The following is a 21,237-nucleotide window of genomic DNA, read 5'->3' as shown; positions in this document are numbered from 1 at the left end:
TGAAGGGTTGAATGGTTGCCTTTGGGCCTGAGACGACGCCTCTGTAACAGAGTCTCATCCATTTATGGTGCAATAGCCCTTTCTGCTGAAGGGAGCTAAATAACTCCAGAGCAAGTCACACAGAAATGAAAGCAGCATGTGTTCCACACAGTGCAGGGTATTCACACTGCACAACCGCTGACAGGCTTGCATTTAGTGTATTGTAGGAAGTGTTACTACTCATTACTAGAGGATCTCACTATCCCTCTAACCAGACTGAAGCATTTCTGTTCTCTGTCCAGGGGGAACTTAGTTCCTTGTGCAAAAATAGTGCAGGAAATCCATTCCCATGCGTTCGGCTGGACTTGACCCCTGATTAAACCATAAAAACCCAAACAAATATATTACCTTGGATTGAGGTGCACTCTTCCTTGGCTTGGATGTAAAAGATGGAGGCTGCATAACGACTTCCCCAAACTTCACCTCATCTATTTAGAAAAAAATTATAATAGTTTATGTTAGAGCTTATAAATATGCAACTTCCACCTCAAGTTATGTAAAAACATTCTTAAACTAGAATCTTGTGAACATTAAGATTTCTGAATGCACAAGATTTGTTGGGAGTTCAAATTTATACCAAGCAGAGTTAGGCATACATATAGTTCTGTGATTAGTAACAAAAAACAAAAAAGTACAAAGATCACAGTGTATAAATGGTGAAAAACCATAATTTATGCTTACCTGATAAATTTATTTCTCTTGTGGTGTATCCAGTCCACGGATCATCCATTACTTGTGGGATATTCTCTTTCCCAACAGGAAGTTGCAAGAGGATCACCCACAGCAGAGCTGCTATATAGCTCCTCCCCTCACTGCCATATCCAGTCATTCGACCGAAACAAGACGAGAAAGGAGAAACCATAGGGTGCAGTGGTGACTGTAGTTTAATTAAAATTTAGACCTGCCTTAAAAAGACAGGGCGGGCCGTGGACTGGATACACCACAAGAGAAATAAATTTATCAGGTAAGCATAAATTATGTTTTCTCTTGTTAAGTGTATCCAGTCCACGGATCATCCATTACTTGTGGGATACCAATACCAAAGCTAAAGTACACGGATGATGGGAGGGACAAGGCAGGAACTTAAACGGAAGGAACCACTGCCTGTAGAACCTTTCTCCCAAAAACAGCCTCCGAAGAAGCAAAAGTGTCAAATTTGTAAAATTTTGAAAAGGTGTGAAGCGAAGACCAAGTCGCAGCCTTGCAAATCTGTTCAACAGAAGCCTCATTTTTAAAGGCCCAGGTGGAAGCCACAGCTCTAGTAGAATGAGCTGTAATCCTTTCAGGGGGCTGCTGTCCAGCAGTCTCATAGGCTAAGCGTATTATGCTCCGAAGCCAAAAGGAGAGAGAGGTTGTCGAAGCTTTTTGACCTCTCCTCTGACCAGAGTAAACGACAAACAGGGCAGATGTTTGACGAAAATCTTTAGTAGCCTGTAAGTAAAACTTCAAGGCACGGACTACGTCCAGATTATGCAAAAGACGTTCCTTCTTTGAAGAAGGATTAGGACACAATGATGGAACAACAATCTCTTGATTGATATTCCTGTTAGAAACCACCTTAGGTAAAAACCCAGGTTTGGTACGCAGAACTACCTTGTCTGAATGAAAAATCAGATAAGGAGAATCACAATGTAAGGCAGATAACTCAGAGACTCTTCGAGCCGAGGAAATAGCCATTAAAAACAGAACTTTCCAAGATAAAAGTTTAATATCAATGGAATGAAGGGGTTCAAACGGAACTCCCTGAAGAACCTTAAGAACCAAGTTTAAGCTCCACGGGGGAGCAACAGTTTTAAACACAGGCTTAATCCTAACCAAAGCCTGACAAAATGCCTGGACGTCTGGAACAGACGCTTGTGCAAAAGAATAGACAGAGCAGAGATCTGTCCTTTTAAAGAACTAGCTGATAAGCCTTTGTCCAAACCCTCTTGGAGAAAGGACAATATCCTAGGAATCCTAACCTTCCATGAGTAACTCTTGGATTCACACCAATAAAGATATTTACGCCATATCTTATGGTAGATTTTCCTGGTGACAGGTTTCCGAGCCTGTATTAAGGTATCAATGACTGACTCGGAGAAGCCACGCCTTGATAGAATCAAGCGTTCAATCTCCATGCAGTAAGTCTCAGAGAAATTAGATTTGGATGATTGAAAGGACCTTGTATTAGAAGGTCCTGCCTCAGAGGCAGAGTCCATGGAAGAGATGACATGTCCACTAGGTCTGCATACCAGGTCCTGCGTGGCCACGCAAGCGCTATAAGAATCACTGATGCTCTCTGCTGTTTGATTTTGGCAATCAGTCGAGGGAGCAGAGGAAACGGTGGAAACACATAGGCCAGGTTGAAGAACCAAGGAGCTGCTAGAGCATCTATCAGCGTTGCTCCCGGGTCCCTGGACCTGGATCCGTAACAAGGAAGCTTGGCGTTCTGGCGAGACGCCATGAGATCCAGTTCTGGTTTGCCCCAACGATGGACCAGTTGAGCAAACACCTCCGGATGGAGTTCCCACTCCCCCGGATAAAAAGTCTGACGACTTAGAAAATCCGCCTCCCAGTTCTCTACGCCTGGGATGTGGATTGCTGACAGGTGGCAAGAGTGAGACTCTGCCCAGCGAATTATCTTTGAGACTTCTAACATCGCTAGGGAACTCCTGGTTCCCCCTTGATGGTTGATGTAAGCCACAGTCGTGATGTTGTCCGACTGAAATCTGATGAACCTCAGTGTTGCTAACTGAGGCTAAGCTAGAAGAGCATTGAATATTGCTCTTAACTCCAGAATATTTATTGGGAGGAGTTTCTCCTCCTGAGTCCACGATCCCTGAGCCTTCAGGGAGTTCCAGACTGCGCCCCAACCTAGAAGGCTGGCATCTGTTGTTACAATCGTCCAATCTGGCCTGAGAAAGGTCATACCCTTGGACAGATGGACCCGAGAAAGCCACCAGAGAAGAGAATCTCTGGTCTCTTGATCCAGATTTAGTAGAGGGGACAAATCTGAGGAATCCCAATTCCACTGACTTAGCATGCATAATTGCAGTGGTCTGAGATGCAGGCGCGCAAATGGCACTATGTCCATTGTCGCTACCATTAAGCCGATTACTTCCATGCACTGAGCCACTGACGGGCGTGGAATGGAATGAAGGACACGGCAAGCATTTAGAAGTTTTGATAACCTGGACTCCGTCAGGTAAATTTTCATCTCTACAGAATCTATAAGAGTCCCTAGGAAGGAGACTCTTGTGAGTGGTGATAGAGAACTCTTTTCCATGTTCACTTTCCACCCATGCGACCTCAGAAATGCCAGAACTATCTCTGTATGAGACTTGGCAATTTGAAAGCTTGACGCCTGTATCAGGATGTATCAGGATACGGAGCCACCGCTATGCCTCGCGGTCTTAGAACCGCCAGAAGTGAGCCCAGAACCTTTGTAAAAATTCTCGGGCAGTGGCCAACCCGAAGGGAAAAGCTACAAATTGGTAATGCCTGTCTAGAAAGGCAAACCTTAGGAACCGATGATGATCTTTGTGAATCGGTATGTAAAGGTAGGCATCCTTTAAGTCCACTGTGGTCATGTACTGACCATCTTGGATCATGGGTAGGATGGTCCGAATAGTTTCCATTTTGAATGATCGAACTCTGAGGAATTTGTTTAAGATCTTTAGATCCAAGATTGGTCTAAAGGTTCCCTCTTTCTTGGGAACTACAAACAGATTTGAATAAAATCCCTGTCCTTGTTCCGTCTGCGGAACTGGATGGATCACTCCCATTACTAGAAGGTCTTGCACACAGCTTAGGAATGCCTCTTTCTTTATCTGGTTTGCTGATAACCTTGAAAGATGAAATCTCCCTTGTGGAGGAGAAGCTTTGAAGTCCAGAAGATATCGCTGAGATATGAACTCCAACGCCCAGGGATCCTGAACATCTCTTGCCCACTCCTGGGCGAAGAGAGAAAGTCTGCCCCCCACTAGATCCGTTTCCGGATAGGGGGCCGTTCCTTCATGCTGTCTTGGGGGCAGCAGCAGGCTTTCTGGCCTGCTTGCCCTTGTTCCAGGACTGGTTAGGTTTCCAGGCCTGTCTGGAATGAGCAACAGTTCCCTCTTGTTTTGAAGCGGAGGAAGTTGATGCTGCTCCTGCCTTGAAATTTCGAAAGGCACGAAAATTAGACTGTTTGACCTTTGATTTGGCCCTGTCCTGAGGAAGGGTATGACCCTTGCCTCCAGTAATGTCAGCAATAATTTCCTTCAAGCCAAGCCCGAATAAGGTCTGCCCCTTGAAAGGAATGTTGAGTAATTTTAGCCGTTAGTTTAGTCAAAAGAACAATGGCATCAGAAACAAATGAGTTAGCTAGCTTAAGCGTTCTAAGCTTGTCAATAATTTCATTCAATGGAGCTGTCTGGATGGCCTCTTCCAGGGCCTTAAACCAGAATGCCGCCGCAGCAGTGACAGGTGCAATGCATGCAAGGGGCTGTAAAATAAAACCTTGTTGAATAAACATTTTCTTAAGGTAACCCTCCAATTTTTTATCCATTGGATCTGAAAAAGCACAACTGTCCTCAACCGGGATAGTGGTACGCTTTGCTAAAGTAGAAACTGCTCCCTCCACCTTAGGGACCGTCTGCCATAAGTCCCGTGTAGTGGCGTCTATTGGAAACATTTTTCTAAATATAGGAGGTGGGGAAAAGGGCACACCGGGTCTATCCCACTCCTTGCTAATAATTTCTGTAAGCCTTTTAGGTATAGGAAAAACATCAGTACACACCGGCACCGCATAGTATCTATCGAGCCTACACAATTTATCTGGAATTGCAACTGTGTTACAGTCATTCAGAGCAGCTAATACCTCCCCAAGCAATACACGGAGGTTCTCAAGCTTAAATTTGAAATGAGAAATCTCTGAATCAGGTTTCCCAGAGTCAGAGATGTCACCCACAGACTGAAGCTCTCCGTCCTCATGTTCTGCATACTGTGATGCAGTATCAGACATGGCTCTAACAGCATTTGCGCGCTCTGTATCTCTCCTAACCCCAGAGCTATCGCGCTTGCCTCTTAATTCAGGCAATCTAGATAATACCTCTGACAGGGTATTATTCATGATTGCAGCCATGTCCTGCAAGGTAATCGCTATGGGCGTCCCTGATGTAATTGGCGCCATATTAGCATGCGTCCCCTGAGCGGGAGGCGAAGGGTCTGACACGTGGGGAGAGTTAGTCGGCATAACTTCCCCCTCGACAGAACCCTCAGGTGATAATTCTTTTATAGATAAAGACTGATCTTTACTGTTTAAGGTGAAATCAATACATTTAGTACATATTCTCCTATGGGGCTCCACCATGGCTTTCAAACATAATGAACAAGTAGGTTCCTCTGTGTCAGACATGTTTAAACAGACTAGCAATGAGACTAGCAAGCTTGGAAAACACTTTAAAACAAGTTTACAAGCAATATAAAAAACGTTACTGCGCCTTTAAGAAACACAAATTTTCCCAAATTTTGAAATAACAGTGAAAAAATGCAGTTACACAAACAAAATTTTTACAGTGTATGTAATAAGTTAGCAGAGCATTGCACCCACTTGCAAATGGATGATTAACCCCTTAATACCAAAAACGGAATAACAAATGACAAAAACATTTTTTAAACAGTCACAACAACTGCCACAGCTCTACTGTGGCTTTTTACCTCCCTCAATACGACTTTTGAAGCCTTTTGAGCCCTTCAGAGAAGTCCTGGATCATGCAGGAAGAAGCTGGATGTCTGTGTCTGTAATTTTTGCTGTGCAAAAAAATGCCAAAATAGGCCCCTCCCACTCATATTACAACAGTGGGAAGCCTCAGGGAACTGTTTCTAGGCAAAATTCAAGCCAGCCATGTGGAAAAAAACTAGGCCCCAATAAGTTTTATCACCAAACATATGTAAAAAACGATTAAACATGCCAGCAAACGTTTTAAAATACACTTTTATAAGAGTATGTATCTCTATTAATAAGCCTGATACCAGTTGCTATCACTGCATTTAAGGCTTTACTTACATTACTTCGGTATCAGCAGCATTTTCTAGCAAATTCCATCCCTAGAAAAATATTTTAACTGCACATACCTTATTACAGGAAAACCTGAACGCTATTCCCCCTCTGAAGTTACCTCACTCCTCAGAATATGTGAGAACAGCTAAGGATCTTAGTTACTTCTGCTAAGATCATAGAAAACGCAGGCAGATTCTTCTTCCAAATACTGCCTGAGATAAACAGTACACTCCGGTACCATTTAAAAATAACAAACTTTTGATTGAAGAAATAAACTAAGTATAAAACACCACAGTCCTCTTACGACCTCCATCTTAGTTGAGAGTTGCAAGAGAATGACTGGATATGGCAGTGAGGGGAGGAGCTATATAGCAGCTCTGCTGTGGGTGATCCTCTTGCAACTTCCTGTTGGGAAGGAGAATATCCCACAAGTAATGGATGATCCGTGGACTGGATACACTTAACAAGAGAAAATAAAAAGTGAAAACTAAACAAAATATAATGTGTGAAGCAATATATAAATATAAGGATATATGTGATCGGTAGGAGTCCTCCTCAATTTCAATGATTCACGTGATTTCTTGCCTCAAAACAAGAAAAAAGATAATATAGTGCAATACAATTGAGTAAAAAGAGATAATCTTCACATAGATGGTCCCACCAAGCGGTTACTCACACTTTGTAGAGCCAGCCTAGTAAGTATAAATCTGTTTTATTCAGTGTTCTCCCCAGGACCCATTTCATGGGCACACCACATGGCAAATTTTACTGACCAACTGACTACAATATTAAAGGGACAGTCAACACCTAAATTGTTATTGTTTTAAAAAGATAGTAAACGCCTTTCCTACCTATTCCTCATATCTGCACAACCAACATTGTTATATTAATATACTTTATAACATTTAAACCTCTTAATTTCTGCCTGTTTCTAAGCCACTAGAGACAGCCTCTTATCACATTCTTTTTTTAAGCTTTTCACAACAGGAGACTGCTAGTTCGTGTGGGCCATATAGATAACAATGTGCTCTGTCCTGGGTTGTGGATGACACTGCACTAATTGTCTAAAATGCAAGTCAATAGATAATAAATAAATAGCCAAATCAAAAGATCAGGGGGCTGTCAGAAGAGGATTAGATACAAGGTGATCACAGAGGTTAAAAGTATATTAATGTAACCATGTTGGCTGTGCAAAACTGGGGAATGGATAATAAAGGGATTATCTATCTTTTTTTAAAAATACATTTTTTTGGAGATGACTGTCTCTTTAAGCTAACAATTTTTTCCAATGTTTGTTGCACAAATTATCATTAAATCAATTTATGTTAACGCATGTGTTTAGTTATATAATTTGCAAAACTGACCAGTGTAAATTTGTGTTTTTACTTTTTTGTTCTTTGCCTCTTACCTTTGAACATTTCCTTCTCCAGAATACTTTCTCGCTTTTCTTCCTTCTTTCTCAAAATTTTATCCAGCCTCCTCCTGTCAAACCTTTAAGACAAACAAAAAATGTTGTGTTCTTCCTCTATTATTAAAGAATATATCTGCATGTTGCTAAGAATAAACGGCAGACTTTGCATCTGCATTGCTTGCAATGTTTGCATTGTGTAGTGTTTGCTAATTGCTCTAATTAAACTGTTTCACTGCTGGGCTGCTTACAAAACTGACATTAGAGGGAACACTGGTCTTAAGGATCCTAAGGTCTTAAAGGGACATTATACACTCATGTTTTCTTTGCATAAATGTTTTGGAGATGATCTATTTATATAGCCCATAAAGTTTTTTGTTTTTTTAAATGTATAGTTTTGCTGATTTTTAAATAACGTTGCTCTGATTTTCAGACTCCTAACCAAGCCCAAAGTTTTATGAGAATACCGACAGCTACCTACTGCAGCTTGCTCCTGTTTGTGTAAAGGGTCTTTTCATATGCAAAAGAAGGGGGAGGGGGGAGTGTCTTATTTGCCACTTGCAGTGGGCTTTTCAGCTACCTTTTCAACAGAGCTAAACTGAGAGCTTCTAAGTAAGTTTTTAAACAGTTTTATACTGGATTTTTATATCAGTATCTCTGCATCATATTCTTTATAGTAGTGTCTATTACATGCAGTTATATGAAAATTAGTGTATACTGTCCCTTTAAGCTAAAGAAAACAATGCTTGGAAGGGAGAGGGATGGATGGGATGCTAAACTACAGAAAAAAATAACAAATCAGGTGGTGGAACATGATAACGGGGAGGAGAAACCATTACGCTACTGCAAAAAAAATATTTAAAAAAAAAATACTCTAAACTGGATACTGGCAGACAGCTGCCAGTACCTAAGATGGCCACCACTAGTGGGAGGGTTAGAGAGCTGTTTGGGAGAGATCCTAACAATGCAGACCAAAAAAAACAAAACTAAAATGCATACTGGCAGACTCTCTGCCAGCACTTAAGATGGTGGTGAGGTGTGGGTGGGTGTGTGTGTGGGTAATCCCTGCATTACTTTACTATTTCCCTTACCAGCTATTAACCCCTTCATTGCCATGAATTTAAGAAGTGTGGTGCACAGCTGCAATTAGTGGCCTTCTAATTGACAAAAACTAATTGCAAAGCCATGCATATCTGCTGCTTCTGAAGAAAGGGGAACCCAGAGAACCTTTTACAACCATATGTCTTAAGATTGCAGTAGGTGTGTGTAAATAATTTCTCATTGCAAAACCCAAGGTTTGTGAAAAAGTTAACATTTTTTTCTATATATTTTTTCGCATTTGGAGGCAAAATGGTGGCATAAAATATAACAAAATGGGCATAGATCAGTACCTTGGGCTGTCTACTAAAAAGAAATATAGCGTTGATATTCTCTGGTCTTTTGAGCAAGTTTTTCTCTGAAATTCACAGTCCTTAAGGGGTTAAAGGGACATGATACCCAAATGTTGAACTACTTGAAAGTGATGCAGCATAGCTGTAAGAAGCTGACTAGAAAATATCACCTAACATCTGTATGTAAAAAAGGAAGATATTTTACCTCAAAATTTCCTCAGAAGCCACATCCCATTGTAAAGCGACTTTAAGCAGCCAATCAGGATGGTAGTCCCGGGACTTACAAGGGAGTGTGCATATGGCTGTGCAGGCATAGTCATGTTATTTCCCAAATCAGTTTAAGGAAGTTTACTATGAAATCTCGCAAAATTTCAGTGAAATTGAATGAGATCAAGGCAAAGCAAACAATAACCTCTACACTGTTGATGCTGATTGGCTGTTTGCTTTTCAACTGCAGCTGGACAGTAGCTGAGGGATAACTGTTCACAGAGAATTACTTTTGTGAGATGAAGATTTTTTTTAAGATATTTGAAATATCTTCCTTTTTTACATAGAGATTTTCAGGTGATATTTTCTTGTCAGCTTTTTACAGTTATGCTGCATCACTCTTAAGTGATTTAGCATATGAGTATTATGTCCCTTTAAGTTTTGCTCTTTATAGTAATTATATTATTTAGCAAATTAATTTCCAAAGATATTTTTCTCTCTCTCTAATTTAGCTCTATTATATTATGTTTATGAATTGATAGAGCATATGCTGGTGAAAAAGCACATAGTTGCTTCATTTTAGTTCAGTGAGTTACCTAGCTGCCTAATTTTGTTCCATTCTTGTTTAAAGGGACACTGAACCCAAAAAATTTTCTTTCGTGATTCAGACAGAGCATGCAATTTTAAGCAACTTTCTAATTTACTCCTATTATCAAATGTTCTTCATTCTCTTGGTATGTTTATTTGAAAAGCAAGAATTTAAGTTTAGATGCCGGCCCATTTTTGGTGAACAACCTGTGTTGTCCTTGCTGATTGGACAGTACCAATAAACAAGTGCTATCCATTGTTCTGAACCAAATATTTGCTGGCTCCTTAGCATAGATGCCTTCTTTTTCAAATAAAGATAGCAAGAGAACGAAGAAAAATTGATAATAGAAGTAAATTAGAAAGTTGCTTAAAATTGCACGCTCTATCTAAATCACTAAATACATTTTTTGGGTTCAGTGTCCCTTTAAGGCTGAATGCTACCTTATGCCTACAAGTATTCATGGGGTCAGATCACAGTTACTACTGCTTTCTACCCATAATGTAGGCTAAGTTCAATACATAAAATGACTTTTTTATATTAAGAACAGCAACTGGATTTATATCTGGGCAGCCTCCTATAGTCTAGTGGTTCCCAGGATATATTATGATCTGAAATGCATCATAGGATGCTAAATAAATGTTCTATGATTTCTGTTTAGACTGATGCTGCAATTTATCTCCTTATAGGCAGTCAGTTCCATCCTCTTAAAGAGATATCCCGGTCAAATTTTAAATGCAAATTAATGAATTATATCTTTGAATAGAAACATATTTGCAATATACATGTGTTGGCAAAAATGCTTCTAGTAAAAGTTATCACTGTTTTTATGCTAACATTTTTCTCTGCACATGCATGGGAAGCATAGCTAGGTATTCTCAGTGCACCAGAATTTTAAATATTACAGCTGTTCAGAGCGCCAGTGGGGCTTGTATCATATCAGTAATCAACAAATTGAATCATTACCAGATGACCTTAGACTCTGAGAAAGTGCTGTGTGTAAAATGTTGGTGCACGGTGCATACTTAAATACACATTTAAAACAGCTATAGCTTTTGTTAGAAGCATTTTTGATAATACATGTACAGGTATATTACAAGAATGATTCTATTCAAAAGTGAAAAGCATCCATGTGGAATATATATATATATATCAGACACACTTAACAGTCTGCTTACTCATCTAGCCAAGCAAAAAGACCCACAGCAACTACAGCAAAACTAAAAAGGTCAGGGGAGGACTAAACAAATCAGCTCACCGCACATTACACATTAGAAAGAGAACACACAGTATGAAAACTTCCATTCGCTACGGACAAACAAATTGTGTAGGCAAATAGCTATATGAACCATTTAGGTTGCCTGTTTTATTTAAAGGGATATAAAAGACCTTGTTGTTACAAATTACCACACCGACAATTGTTTTCTGAATTTTTTTTTTCAGATTTATTTTAAACAGACAAACTCAAAAAACCCTATTATCTTATCTCCTTTGTTGACTTCAATTAAAGACAGATAAATAAGCTTTTAAAATAATCAATTTAAGAGTTACATTTTGTATATTAGAATATAAACGCGCTCTATTTATCAAGCTGTGGAGTCAGATTAGAAGCCCTGTGGTGCAAGGTTATCTATGCGAGCTTGCTTACAACAAGGAACACGATTCAGACAGAGAATGCAATTTTAACCCCTTAGTGACCAGACCATTTTTCAATTTTCTTACCGTTAAGGACCAGGGCTATTTTTGCGGCGTTTGTGTTTAGCTGTATTTTTTCTCTTACTCATTTACTGTACCCACACATATTATATACCGTTTCTCTCGCCATTAAATGGACTTTCTAAAGATTCCATTACAGACATCCCAACCTGCAAAAACTCATTTCAGGGAGGTGGTTTCACCCACTACTGCGCTGCTACCCCCCGCCTCCCAGTTATATATTGGACACCTTGAAACCCTAAATAAGATAGAGACTTATCATTAAAGTAGCTTCCCACTAAAGTCACATTTAAAAAAAGTTTAATTACATGCAGTAAATAAGGTAGTATTTGTGTTTTTATTTTATTAGAATCAGTGGGGGCATTTTGGTTACTGATGCCTGCTTTGAGGGTTCTATAACCTCCCAGCAACTAAAGGCATTCCTTAAAGAAACACTTTTCTGGATTTGGGCCACATTGGATCATGGTACTTGGAGTTTCAGGGAGATTGCATTCCATTTGCTGGCATCAGGGAGCCGCTATTACAATCAGGGAGACTCCCTGAACTTCAGGGAGAGTTGGGATGTCTGCCTTATTTTCATCATATCTTATTATTTACTATATAAAAAAAATATGAGGAAAAAATGGAAAAAAAAATTTTTTTAATTTTGACCCCCAAAATCTGTTACACATCTACAACCACAAAAAACACCCATGCCAAATAGTTTCTAAATTTTGTCCTGAGTTTAGAAATACCCAATGTTTACATGTTCTTTGCTTTTTTTTTGCAAGTTATAGGGCAATAAATACAAATAGCACTTTTCTATTTCCAAACCATTTTTTGTTTTCAAAATTAGCGATAGCTACATTGTAACACTGATATCTGTCAGGAATCCCTAAATAACCCTTCACATGTATATTTATTTTCACGCCAAATGTGATCAAATAAAAAAAAAAATCGTAAACTTTTTCACAAACTTTAAGTTTCTCACTGAAATGATTTACAAACAGCTTGTGCACTTATGACACAAATGGTTGTAAATTCTTCTCTGGGATCCCCTTTGTTCAGAAACAGCAGACAAATATGGCTTTGGCATTGCTTTTTAGTAATTATAAGGCCTCTAAATGTCGCTGCGCACCACACTTGTATTATGCCCAGCAGTGAGGTAGCTTGTAGGGTTAATTTTAGCTTTAGTGTAGAGATCAGCCTCCCACCTGACACATCCCACCCCATGATCCCTACCTGACCCCTCTCAAACAGCTCTCTTACCTCCCCCCACCTCACAATTGTCATCGCCATCTTAAGTACTGGCAGAAAGTCTGCCAGTACTAAAATAAAAGGCTTTTTTAAAATATATATATATATATATATATATATATATATATATATATATTCTGCAGTGTTGGATCCCCCATTAGCCCCCAACCTCCCTGATCCCCCCCCCCCCATACAGCTCTCTATCCCTCCCCCCTCTATTTGCCGCTATCTTGGGTACTGGCAGCTGTCTGCCAGTACCCAGTTTGCAAACAATTTGGCTTTTTTTTTTTTTTAATACAAAAAAATATTTTCTGTAGTGTACCTGCCCCCCCTCAATACCCTACCCCCCCTCCCAGATCCCTTTCCCAATACTTATTCCACCCTCCCTCTCCCTCCTTCCCTTACACTTAAAATTATAGTGTAGTGGTCGTGCATGCTCCCAGACCTCTAATACCGGCTCACCGGAACTGCTCCAGCAATGGGCCACCCACACGCCTCCCTGCTATCCCTGCCACCTCCCTGCTATCCCTCCCACACCACCAACGCTCTCTCTGCATCAGTTGTCTAAAAAAAGGGTATTGCACAATGCCTCAATATCGAGGCATCGCTGCAATACCCTGAAAACGTCTGGAAGCGATCACGATAGCTTCCAGTGCTTGAAACCCCTGAGGACATACCAGGCATGTCCTTGGTCGTTAAGGGCCATTTTTTGTAGGACGTACCAGGTACGTCCTTGGTCGTTAAAGGGTTAAACAACTTTCCAATTTACATCTGTTATCAAATTTGATTTGTTTTCTTGGTATCTTTTATTGAAGAGTAAAACTAGGTAAGCTCATAAGAGCTCAGGAGTGTGCACGTGTCTTTAGTACTCTATCGCAGCAGTGTTTTGCAACATTATTTGTAGCTTTGTTATACAATGTTACAAAACACAGCTGCCTTAGAATACTAAAGAAACATGCACACTCAGCTCTTATAAGCCTACCTAGTTTTTCTCTTAAATAAAAGATAACAAGAGAACAAAGCAAATTTGATAACAGAAGTAAATTGAAAAGTTGTTTAAAATTGCATGCTCTATCTGAATCATGAAAGTTTAATTTTGACTTTATTGTCCCTTTTAAGAGATTTTTTTAATGTACTTACATTGTAAAATTGTCTTACTTCTCTTGGTACTCTGTTGATGAAAACCATATCTAGATAAGCTTAGGAGAAGCAATGCACTACTATGATCTAGCTTGTGATTGGTGGCTATACACGTATGCTTCTTGTCATTGGCTCACCATATCTGTTTAGCTAGATCTCAATAGTGCATTGCTGCTCTGGAGCAGATATTAAAGGGATAGGAAAGTCAAAATTAACCTTGCATGATTCCAATAGAGCATGTCATTTTAAGACACTTTTAAATTCACTTATATTAAGGGACTTAGTAAAGCTGATGCTGTTTTTTTCATAAAAAGAAAAAAATTCAAGAAAAGGGGTCATGCTCTCAAGCTTAAGGATAGTAGATTTAGGAGTAATTTTCAGAAGCACTTCTTTACAGAAAGGGTGATTGATTTGTGGAATAAACTTCCACAAGAGGTGGTAATAACAAACACTGAGGGTGACGTCAAGAATGCCTGGGATAAGCATAAGGCTATCCTACGAACTATTCCTATACTTTTAGGAAATACTGGGCAGACTTGGACCTATGGTTCTGTTCTGCAGTTTTAATCTATGTTTCAAGACAATAATTACAGGTCTGTGTGTTTCTCAATTTCTGAGCAACAAGGTATCAGCTTGCAAATAGCACACCCTATACTTAACATAGGACAGTCATATTGATGGCGATTAAAATCCAGTAGGGTTGCACCGTTACCATTTTTTTAAGACCGAGTACAAGTACCGATACTTTTTTTCAAATACTCACCGATACCAATTACCAATACTTTTTTATGTCATGACAGTTTACCAAGCACAAAAAAGACTAATGATTTAAGATTGCTTCTTTATAATTATGAACTGTATCTCAAAAGACATTTTTAAATAATTTAACAGTTTTATGTGCTTGTTGTCACAAAGTTCACAGAACATGTTTATAAATAAAAATATTACAACAACATACAGTATATTAATAATAACAATAAATAACAGATGGCAGCAGCTGGGGCTGGAGAGCTACAATTTAAAGGGGTGATTACTAGATGCAATTGGGTTGTAGGGTGCCTATATAACTCATCAATCTGACATTTGTACTTAATACAAAGTAATATAATTTAATTCTGAAAAACATATTGGGAAATGAGTGTCCCAGTAATCCCCTTTGAGAAACATGGGGCATTTGCATTCTACTGACTCAATAGAAAATAGGGCCGGTCTTCATATTTTTCCAGGGCCGCTTTTTATTCCCAGTCCAGCCCTGGCTAAGGATGTTCCTCAGAGTACAGTATGTTTTGAGCATAATTGTGCAAGATGAGAAGTAGCAGTATAACAGGCAATCTAGCAATTAGAATACATTTTTCAAAAGTTAGTGGCAAGTTCTTATCAAGGAACAGAAGCATCTCTGCATGTTCAGCTGTAAGTCTGTATCTGCTATCAGTAAGGACATTTGACGCTAAGATAAACAGTCTTTCACTTTCCACACTACTGTATGGAGCAGAAATATATTTTTGGGCCATTAAATCTCAGTTTATAAACTGCCCAGTAATTCAGGTGTTTGTCTGAATGAGCTACAGTGATCTCTCCCAGGTAGGCTTCCAGCTGTAAAGTAGCAGCTTTGGAGCACTGCTCTGACATACAATAATACAAATAACAGCAATTTGTATTGGCAGAACAGAAGTGAACAATTTTTAGTTATGTCTCCACTCCAGCTTAAAATGAAATGGGAACATGCAGTTTCAAAAACACCACAAGATGGCGTATGGGTAGTAATAGGAGGTATCGGTGCATTTGCACGAGTACAAGTACTCATGCAAATACTTGGTACCGGCACCGATACCGATACTAGTATCGCTATCGGTGCAACCCTAAATTCCAGTTTATCAAAACTTTTCAACACATTTTAAAAACATTTTGCACTTATCTAATTCAACTCCTGAAGTGACGTGATAAAGTTGAAACATTGACTTTTCAACATATTTGCAAGTATCCTAAAATGATTAGGAATAATTAATGATAACTAGACACATGTATGCTCCTGATCTCACCTGAAGTGAACTGGAAAGTTGTTTAAAATGTAATACTCTATCCAATCCATTCAAGCGTTACTATCCCTTTAAAATGTACAAATGTGATATCTTGTAAGAAACACAGAGGGAATAAATGGAATTCACAACCACAACATCCAGATATGGTGTTAGCAATCACAATCTTACAATATTTCTTCTTAGCTCATACTGGCATTATCGTGATTGTAATCTTTTTAAAATGGGATTTTTATCTGCATTAAAGAGGGATAGTCTACTCCAGAATTTTTATTGTTTAAAAAGATAGATAATCCCTTTATTACCCATTCCCCAGTTTTGCACAGCCAACACAGTTATATTAATACACTGTTTACCTCTGTGATTATCTTGTATCTAAGCCTCTGCAAACTGCCCCCTTTTCTCAGTTCTTTTGACAGACTTACATTTTAGCCAATCAGTGCTGACTCGTAAATAACTCCACGGGAGTGAGCACAGTGTTATCTATATGACACACATGAACGAATGCCCTCTAGATGTGAAAAAATGTCAAAATGCAGTTAGATAAGAGGCGGCCTTCAAGGGCTTAGAAATTAGCATATGAGCATACCTAGGTTTAGCGTTCAACAAATACTAGCAAGAGAACAAAGCAAATGTGATGATAAATGTAAATTGGAAAGTTGTTTAACATGACATGTCCTATCTGAATCATGAAAGTTTAATTTGGACATTACTGTCCCTTTAAATGTAGCAGAAACAGGACAATGCACTGCTATAGTCATTCATAGTGCGGGTGGTACATCTTTAATCAGTGGTGACTGAAAACTGATAAAATGTACTTTGTAATAGGATACAATTAACCCCTTATGCTTAAGCTTTACAAATATGTAAAGCACTTTTATAGTGTTTACCATCACTTTAAGATGGAACTGTTAAAATAAGATATAACTACAGGACCCACCATTGTGACATGCTAAAAGAACTAAACTGGCTGTCGCTGGAATCCAGACGCACCCTCCATCTTTCCAGCCTTGTGTTTAAGAGCCTTTCTGGGAAGCTCCCACCCTACCTGAGCAGAATGCTCTCCCCGGCTGTTCCCACCTCCTATAACCTCCGATCCAGTACCAGCACATTATTTAGTTTGCTCCATACAAAAAGAAAGCAGCTCGATCCTCCTTTTCCTACAGAGCACCACAATTATGGAACGACCTCACGCACACTTTCAAACCTTACCCAAGTCTAATATCCTTTAAAAGATCCCTCTCTACATATCTCAAAACAGAATGCACCTGGCATGGTTGATTATATATTTCCTACCTGTTAAATTTTGCATATATTATGTATTAATATTGTTTCTGTTTTTTACTGTACCCTATTGTAACAATGCAATGTTTTGTGGACCCAGGACATACTTGAAAACGAGAGAAATCTCAATGTATCCTTCCTGGTAAAATATTTTATTAATAAATAAATATAAATTTATGGAATAATGTTTTATCTCAATTTGTCTTCTAACTTTTATGATAATTAATTTACTAATATTATTTTGTATTGGCAGTGGTTTTGTGTAATCTAAGTACTGAATGCAGGAATACATTGTTTTAGTTTTTTAATTATTATTAGATTTTCCTTACTTGATATCCTTAATGGGGCAACAAACATAAAACAGGCAATAAAAGTTTTTTTTTTTTTTTTTTACATCTGTCCCATCAGAAGTGGAAACAGATAAGGGGCAACTTAAGTATAAACATGGCGGCACCCATTACTTTATAGAAACCCAGCTGAATTTAGAAAACCAACAACGTTTAGAGCTAAATTACAGGTAAAGGTAACAATATAAATAATGAAAGTATACAGCAAAGTTTTTTTTAACTATATATAAATAAACATTTTATATTACAATCTCATAGTGTGTAATATAGCTCTAAAATTACTAACTTCTGGGATTTGGTGAACATTGTGATGGAGAAACATAAGCTCCTCCTTAAAGGTATAGGAAAGTCAAAATTAAACATGCACGATTCAGATAGAGCATGTAATTTTATGACCTTTTTAATTTTACTTCTAATTTCAAATGTGCTTCGTTTTCTTGGTATCCCTTGTTGAAACATAATATGCACATATTCTACGCTAGTGGGAGCTAGCTGCTGATTGGTGCCTGCACACATTTGTCTCTTGTGATTGGCTAACTAGATGTGTTCATCTAGCTGCCAGTAGTGCAATGCTGTTCCTTCAGCAAAGGATAACAAAATAATGAAGCAAATTTGATAATAATAGTAAATTGGAAAGTTATTTAAAATTGTATGTTTTATCCAAATCATGAAAGAAAATGTTGGGTTTCATGTCCCTTTAAGTTCAGCACACAGGTATAGAGGAGACTGCAGGTAAGAGACTTTTGGTTTAAACACTGAGCCTCATACACACTCTCCTGAATAACCTGTGATTACCAAGAGATCAACAGAACAATATTTCTCCACCCTCTTGTCTGTGTAAACCCCTCAAACCTCAACATACGCTTTCTTTTTCTTGGATTTTTCGTTTTTCGTGGTGCCATCGTCTGGTATATCTAGTTCGTTCTCTGGCTCTCGGTCCGGTTGGTTCTTGCTGAGGAACATGACATGCTTTGTCTCCTGGTCCATACGATTAAGATAGGCTCCAACAGACTCTCTCTTCCTCTTCTTGAACTTAGGAACTTGGATTTCTGTTTGAAGCTCTGCATTTTGTGGCCCTTGTTTCTCTAATAAAAAAATAATATATATACATCTCACATAAAAATATATTTCATTTAATTCATAGCCATAAGAAATATTTTTTTAAAAGGATATAAAGATTGTTTTTTATGTTTACAGATAAAACCCACCAAGATAAAAAAAAATCTAAAAATACAGGTAGCCCTCAGTTTACGCCGGGGTTAGGTTCCAGAAGGAATGGTTGTAACTCGAAACCGTTGTAAATTAAAACCCAGTTTATAATGTAAGTCAATGGGAAGTGAGGGAGTTAGGTTCCAGGCCCCTCTCAAAATTGTCATAAGTAACACCTACATTATTTTTAAAGCTTTGAAATGAAGACTTTAAATGCTAAACAGCATTATAAACCTAATAAAATAATCACACAACACATACTTTACTTGCATTTTTCTGCAAACAGTTCTTTCTATGCATTCCAATCTGGACTGATTTATAGACAGGAAGATCTTGTTCCTTTGAAATCTGCTTGATAGCTCAGGTCTGGTTAAACTGATTAATTTCAGCTTGCTAGGCTTGCATATCTTTGCTGCAACACAAGCGGACAGCTCCACCTACTGGCTATTTTAATCAATGCACTGCTTTTCAATGCTTTTCAATAGCAGTCACATGAAATGAATTATAATAGAAATCCTAAATATAAAGAAATACCCAGGAGAATAGCTAAGAATGTGTTCCACTTTAAATTTTTGCACTTTTACAAAATGGTTCAAATTCCACAAAATCACAACAGGTCATTCAGTCAACAGTAAACTCTGATTATAGGACAGTCACAAGCCCTACTTGTTGGTTTTGCAACAATTTTAAACCAATATGGATTAAAATCAATCCAAGTTTTTGAATCTTTCTTTATAAAAGTAAATGATCTTGTCTGATTACCCCTAAAACAAAGAGTGGACACATTTATATGAAACTTACATAAAGCCAGCCAAGATATTAAGCAGCATGAAACTCAGTTGACTGTACACGATTCAGATAAAGGATGCATTTTTAAAAATCTTTCCAAATTACTTTTGTTATCTTTTGTTGGAGAACATACCTAGGAGTGTGCATGTTTTGAACACTATGGTAGCAGTGTTTTTAGCAATGTTTACAACAAAGTTATATGTGAAAGTGTACTGTTTATGGTAAAAGTCATATTTTTTATAATGTCCAAAAACAGTACTTACATTTGACAATAACAGCAGATGAATATGACGCCAAGTTTCCCATTGGATATCTCAGCAAGCTTTTTGTGCAATGACGTAAACTAAGAATATCTAACACACAAAACTGAATTCTATTAGAAAGGCAAAATAATTCTTACAATCCACAGGAAACGATTGAGAATACCTTTCACCCAAACCAAGTAATCAAAAAACAAACATGGGCTTGACAAACACTAACTTTTTGGGCTATTCTCCATATATCTGTATAAAAATACCACTGTCTGGCTCCTAAATATTACTACTTGCTCCTAAATTTTATACAGATTTGTCAACCCCTAACTATGTTAAACCGTTTAAATAATTAGGCACGTGACATGCAACAGACTTTTATAGGCCTGCCAGTGGGTTTTGTAAACTGTGTTATAAAGTAACTAAAGTCATCATGATCCGTACATACCTGGCATACGTTTTCTCTTTTTCTTGGGGTTTTGCATTTCCATCTTGCTCCTCATTATTTCACGAAGCTTAAAAGGTATTTCTTGAAAGTCAAGATCCTGTGGCTTTGAATTAATCTTCTTTTTCTCATGGCTAAAATTAAATATTATTGGAAAAGGTTATAAATAGAGCATAGACTTGTCTGCAATAATGCTATCACAGCATGATGTGAGGTACAGAACCTGATGTAATAAGATATTAAGTATATAAAAACATTTGTAGTATATACAGTACCTTGTTTACATCTTTATATTTAACAAGTCAACTCATTTGGAAGTGGACCTACCATATAAAACAAGTTTTTTGTAGTATTGTTTTAAATTTTACTAAAGCCAGACCTTACAATGTAATAACCTATTTTATTTTTTTAAACTAGGTAATCCTAGCCTGATTACTGTAGAAGGAACATAACATAACAAATGTTAAAAACAAACAAGAGCACCAAATGTAATCTGAAAACTAAGCAAATTTGAATGAAAAGTCACTAAACAATTATCTGGTTTCAGTAAAAAACGTATTACATCAGTGTAAACAATTTTATATTTAGAGCGGACTATGATTAAGGGGATAGAAAGGTCAAAAATGAAATGCACGTGGGAGCATTTCAATTTCAAATAGAAGTATTTTGCAATATACTTTCATAACCAAAAATGCTACTAGAAAAAGTTATTACTGTTTTTCTGCGGCATACGCACATATGCGAGAGCCCGTGCACCAGTATTTAATCACAATGCCTGCTCGAAGAGCTGGCGTGGCGTCTATTGCTTCTGGAGACATAATTTGTGAACTTCTGAATCTCTGAGAAGGTGTGGTGTTTAAATTCTGGTGCAGGGGCCCTTACAGGATATGTGCATGTGCCACTGAAAAACAGTAATGACTTTTACTAGAAGCGGTTTTGCTAATGAAAGTATATGACCAAAAATGCATATATTTATATCTTTATATCACTTTTAAAAAAATGTATCTCTGCAATGTTCCCCACAGCAAGTTTTGCCAGCTAAGTTGGGACAGTGTAACACTTTGCGATATTATAACATTTTCTGTTATTTATAAATGCTTCTTAAGAAGAACACATTAATTGCATTCTTTAACA

At 38.0% G+C, this 21,237-nt stretch overlaps 1 protein-coding gene across 1 annotated transcript in view; it reads right to left on the bottom strand.

The window, feature by feature from the left end:
- The window catches only part of CCDC137 (coiled-coil domain containing 137), a 66,526-nt gene that overhangs the window by 19,659 nt on the left and 25,630 nt on the right, over window positions 1-21,237 (bottom strand). Inside the window, exons 2-5 of the mRNA XM_053721205.1 lie at window positions 20,107-20,237; window positions 18,272-18,494; window positions 7,467-7,549; window positions 388-467 (exon numbers count right to left, since the gene is read on the bottom strand). Of these exons, the coding sequence (XP_053577180.1) occupies window positions 388-467; window positions 7,467-7,549; window positions 18,272-18,494; window positions 20,107-20,237 (517 nt within the window). The remainder of the gene's footprint in view (window positions 1-387; window positions 468-7,466; window positions 7,550-18,271; window positions 18,495-20,106; window positions 20,238-21,237) is intronic.

This window comes from Bombina bombina, chromosome 1 (genome assembly GCF_027579735.1).
Source record: "Bombina bombina isolate aBomBom1 chromosome 1, aBomBom1.pri, whole genome shotgun sequence".
NCBI lineage: Eukaryota > Metazoa > Chordata > Amphibia > Anura > Bombinatoridae > Bombina > Bombina bombina.
This window is presented reverse-complemented; position numbering and strand designations above follow the sequence as displayed.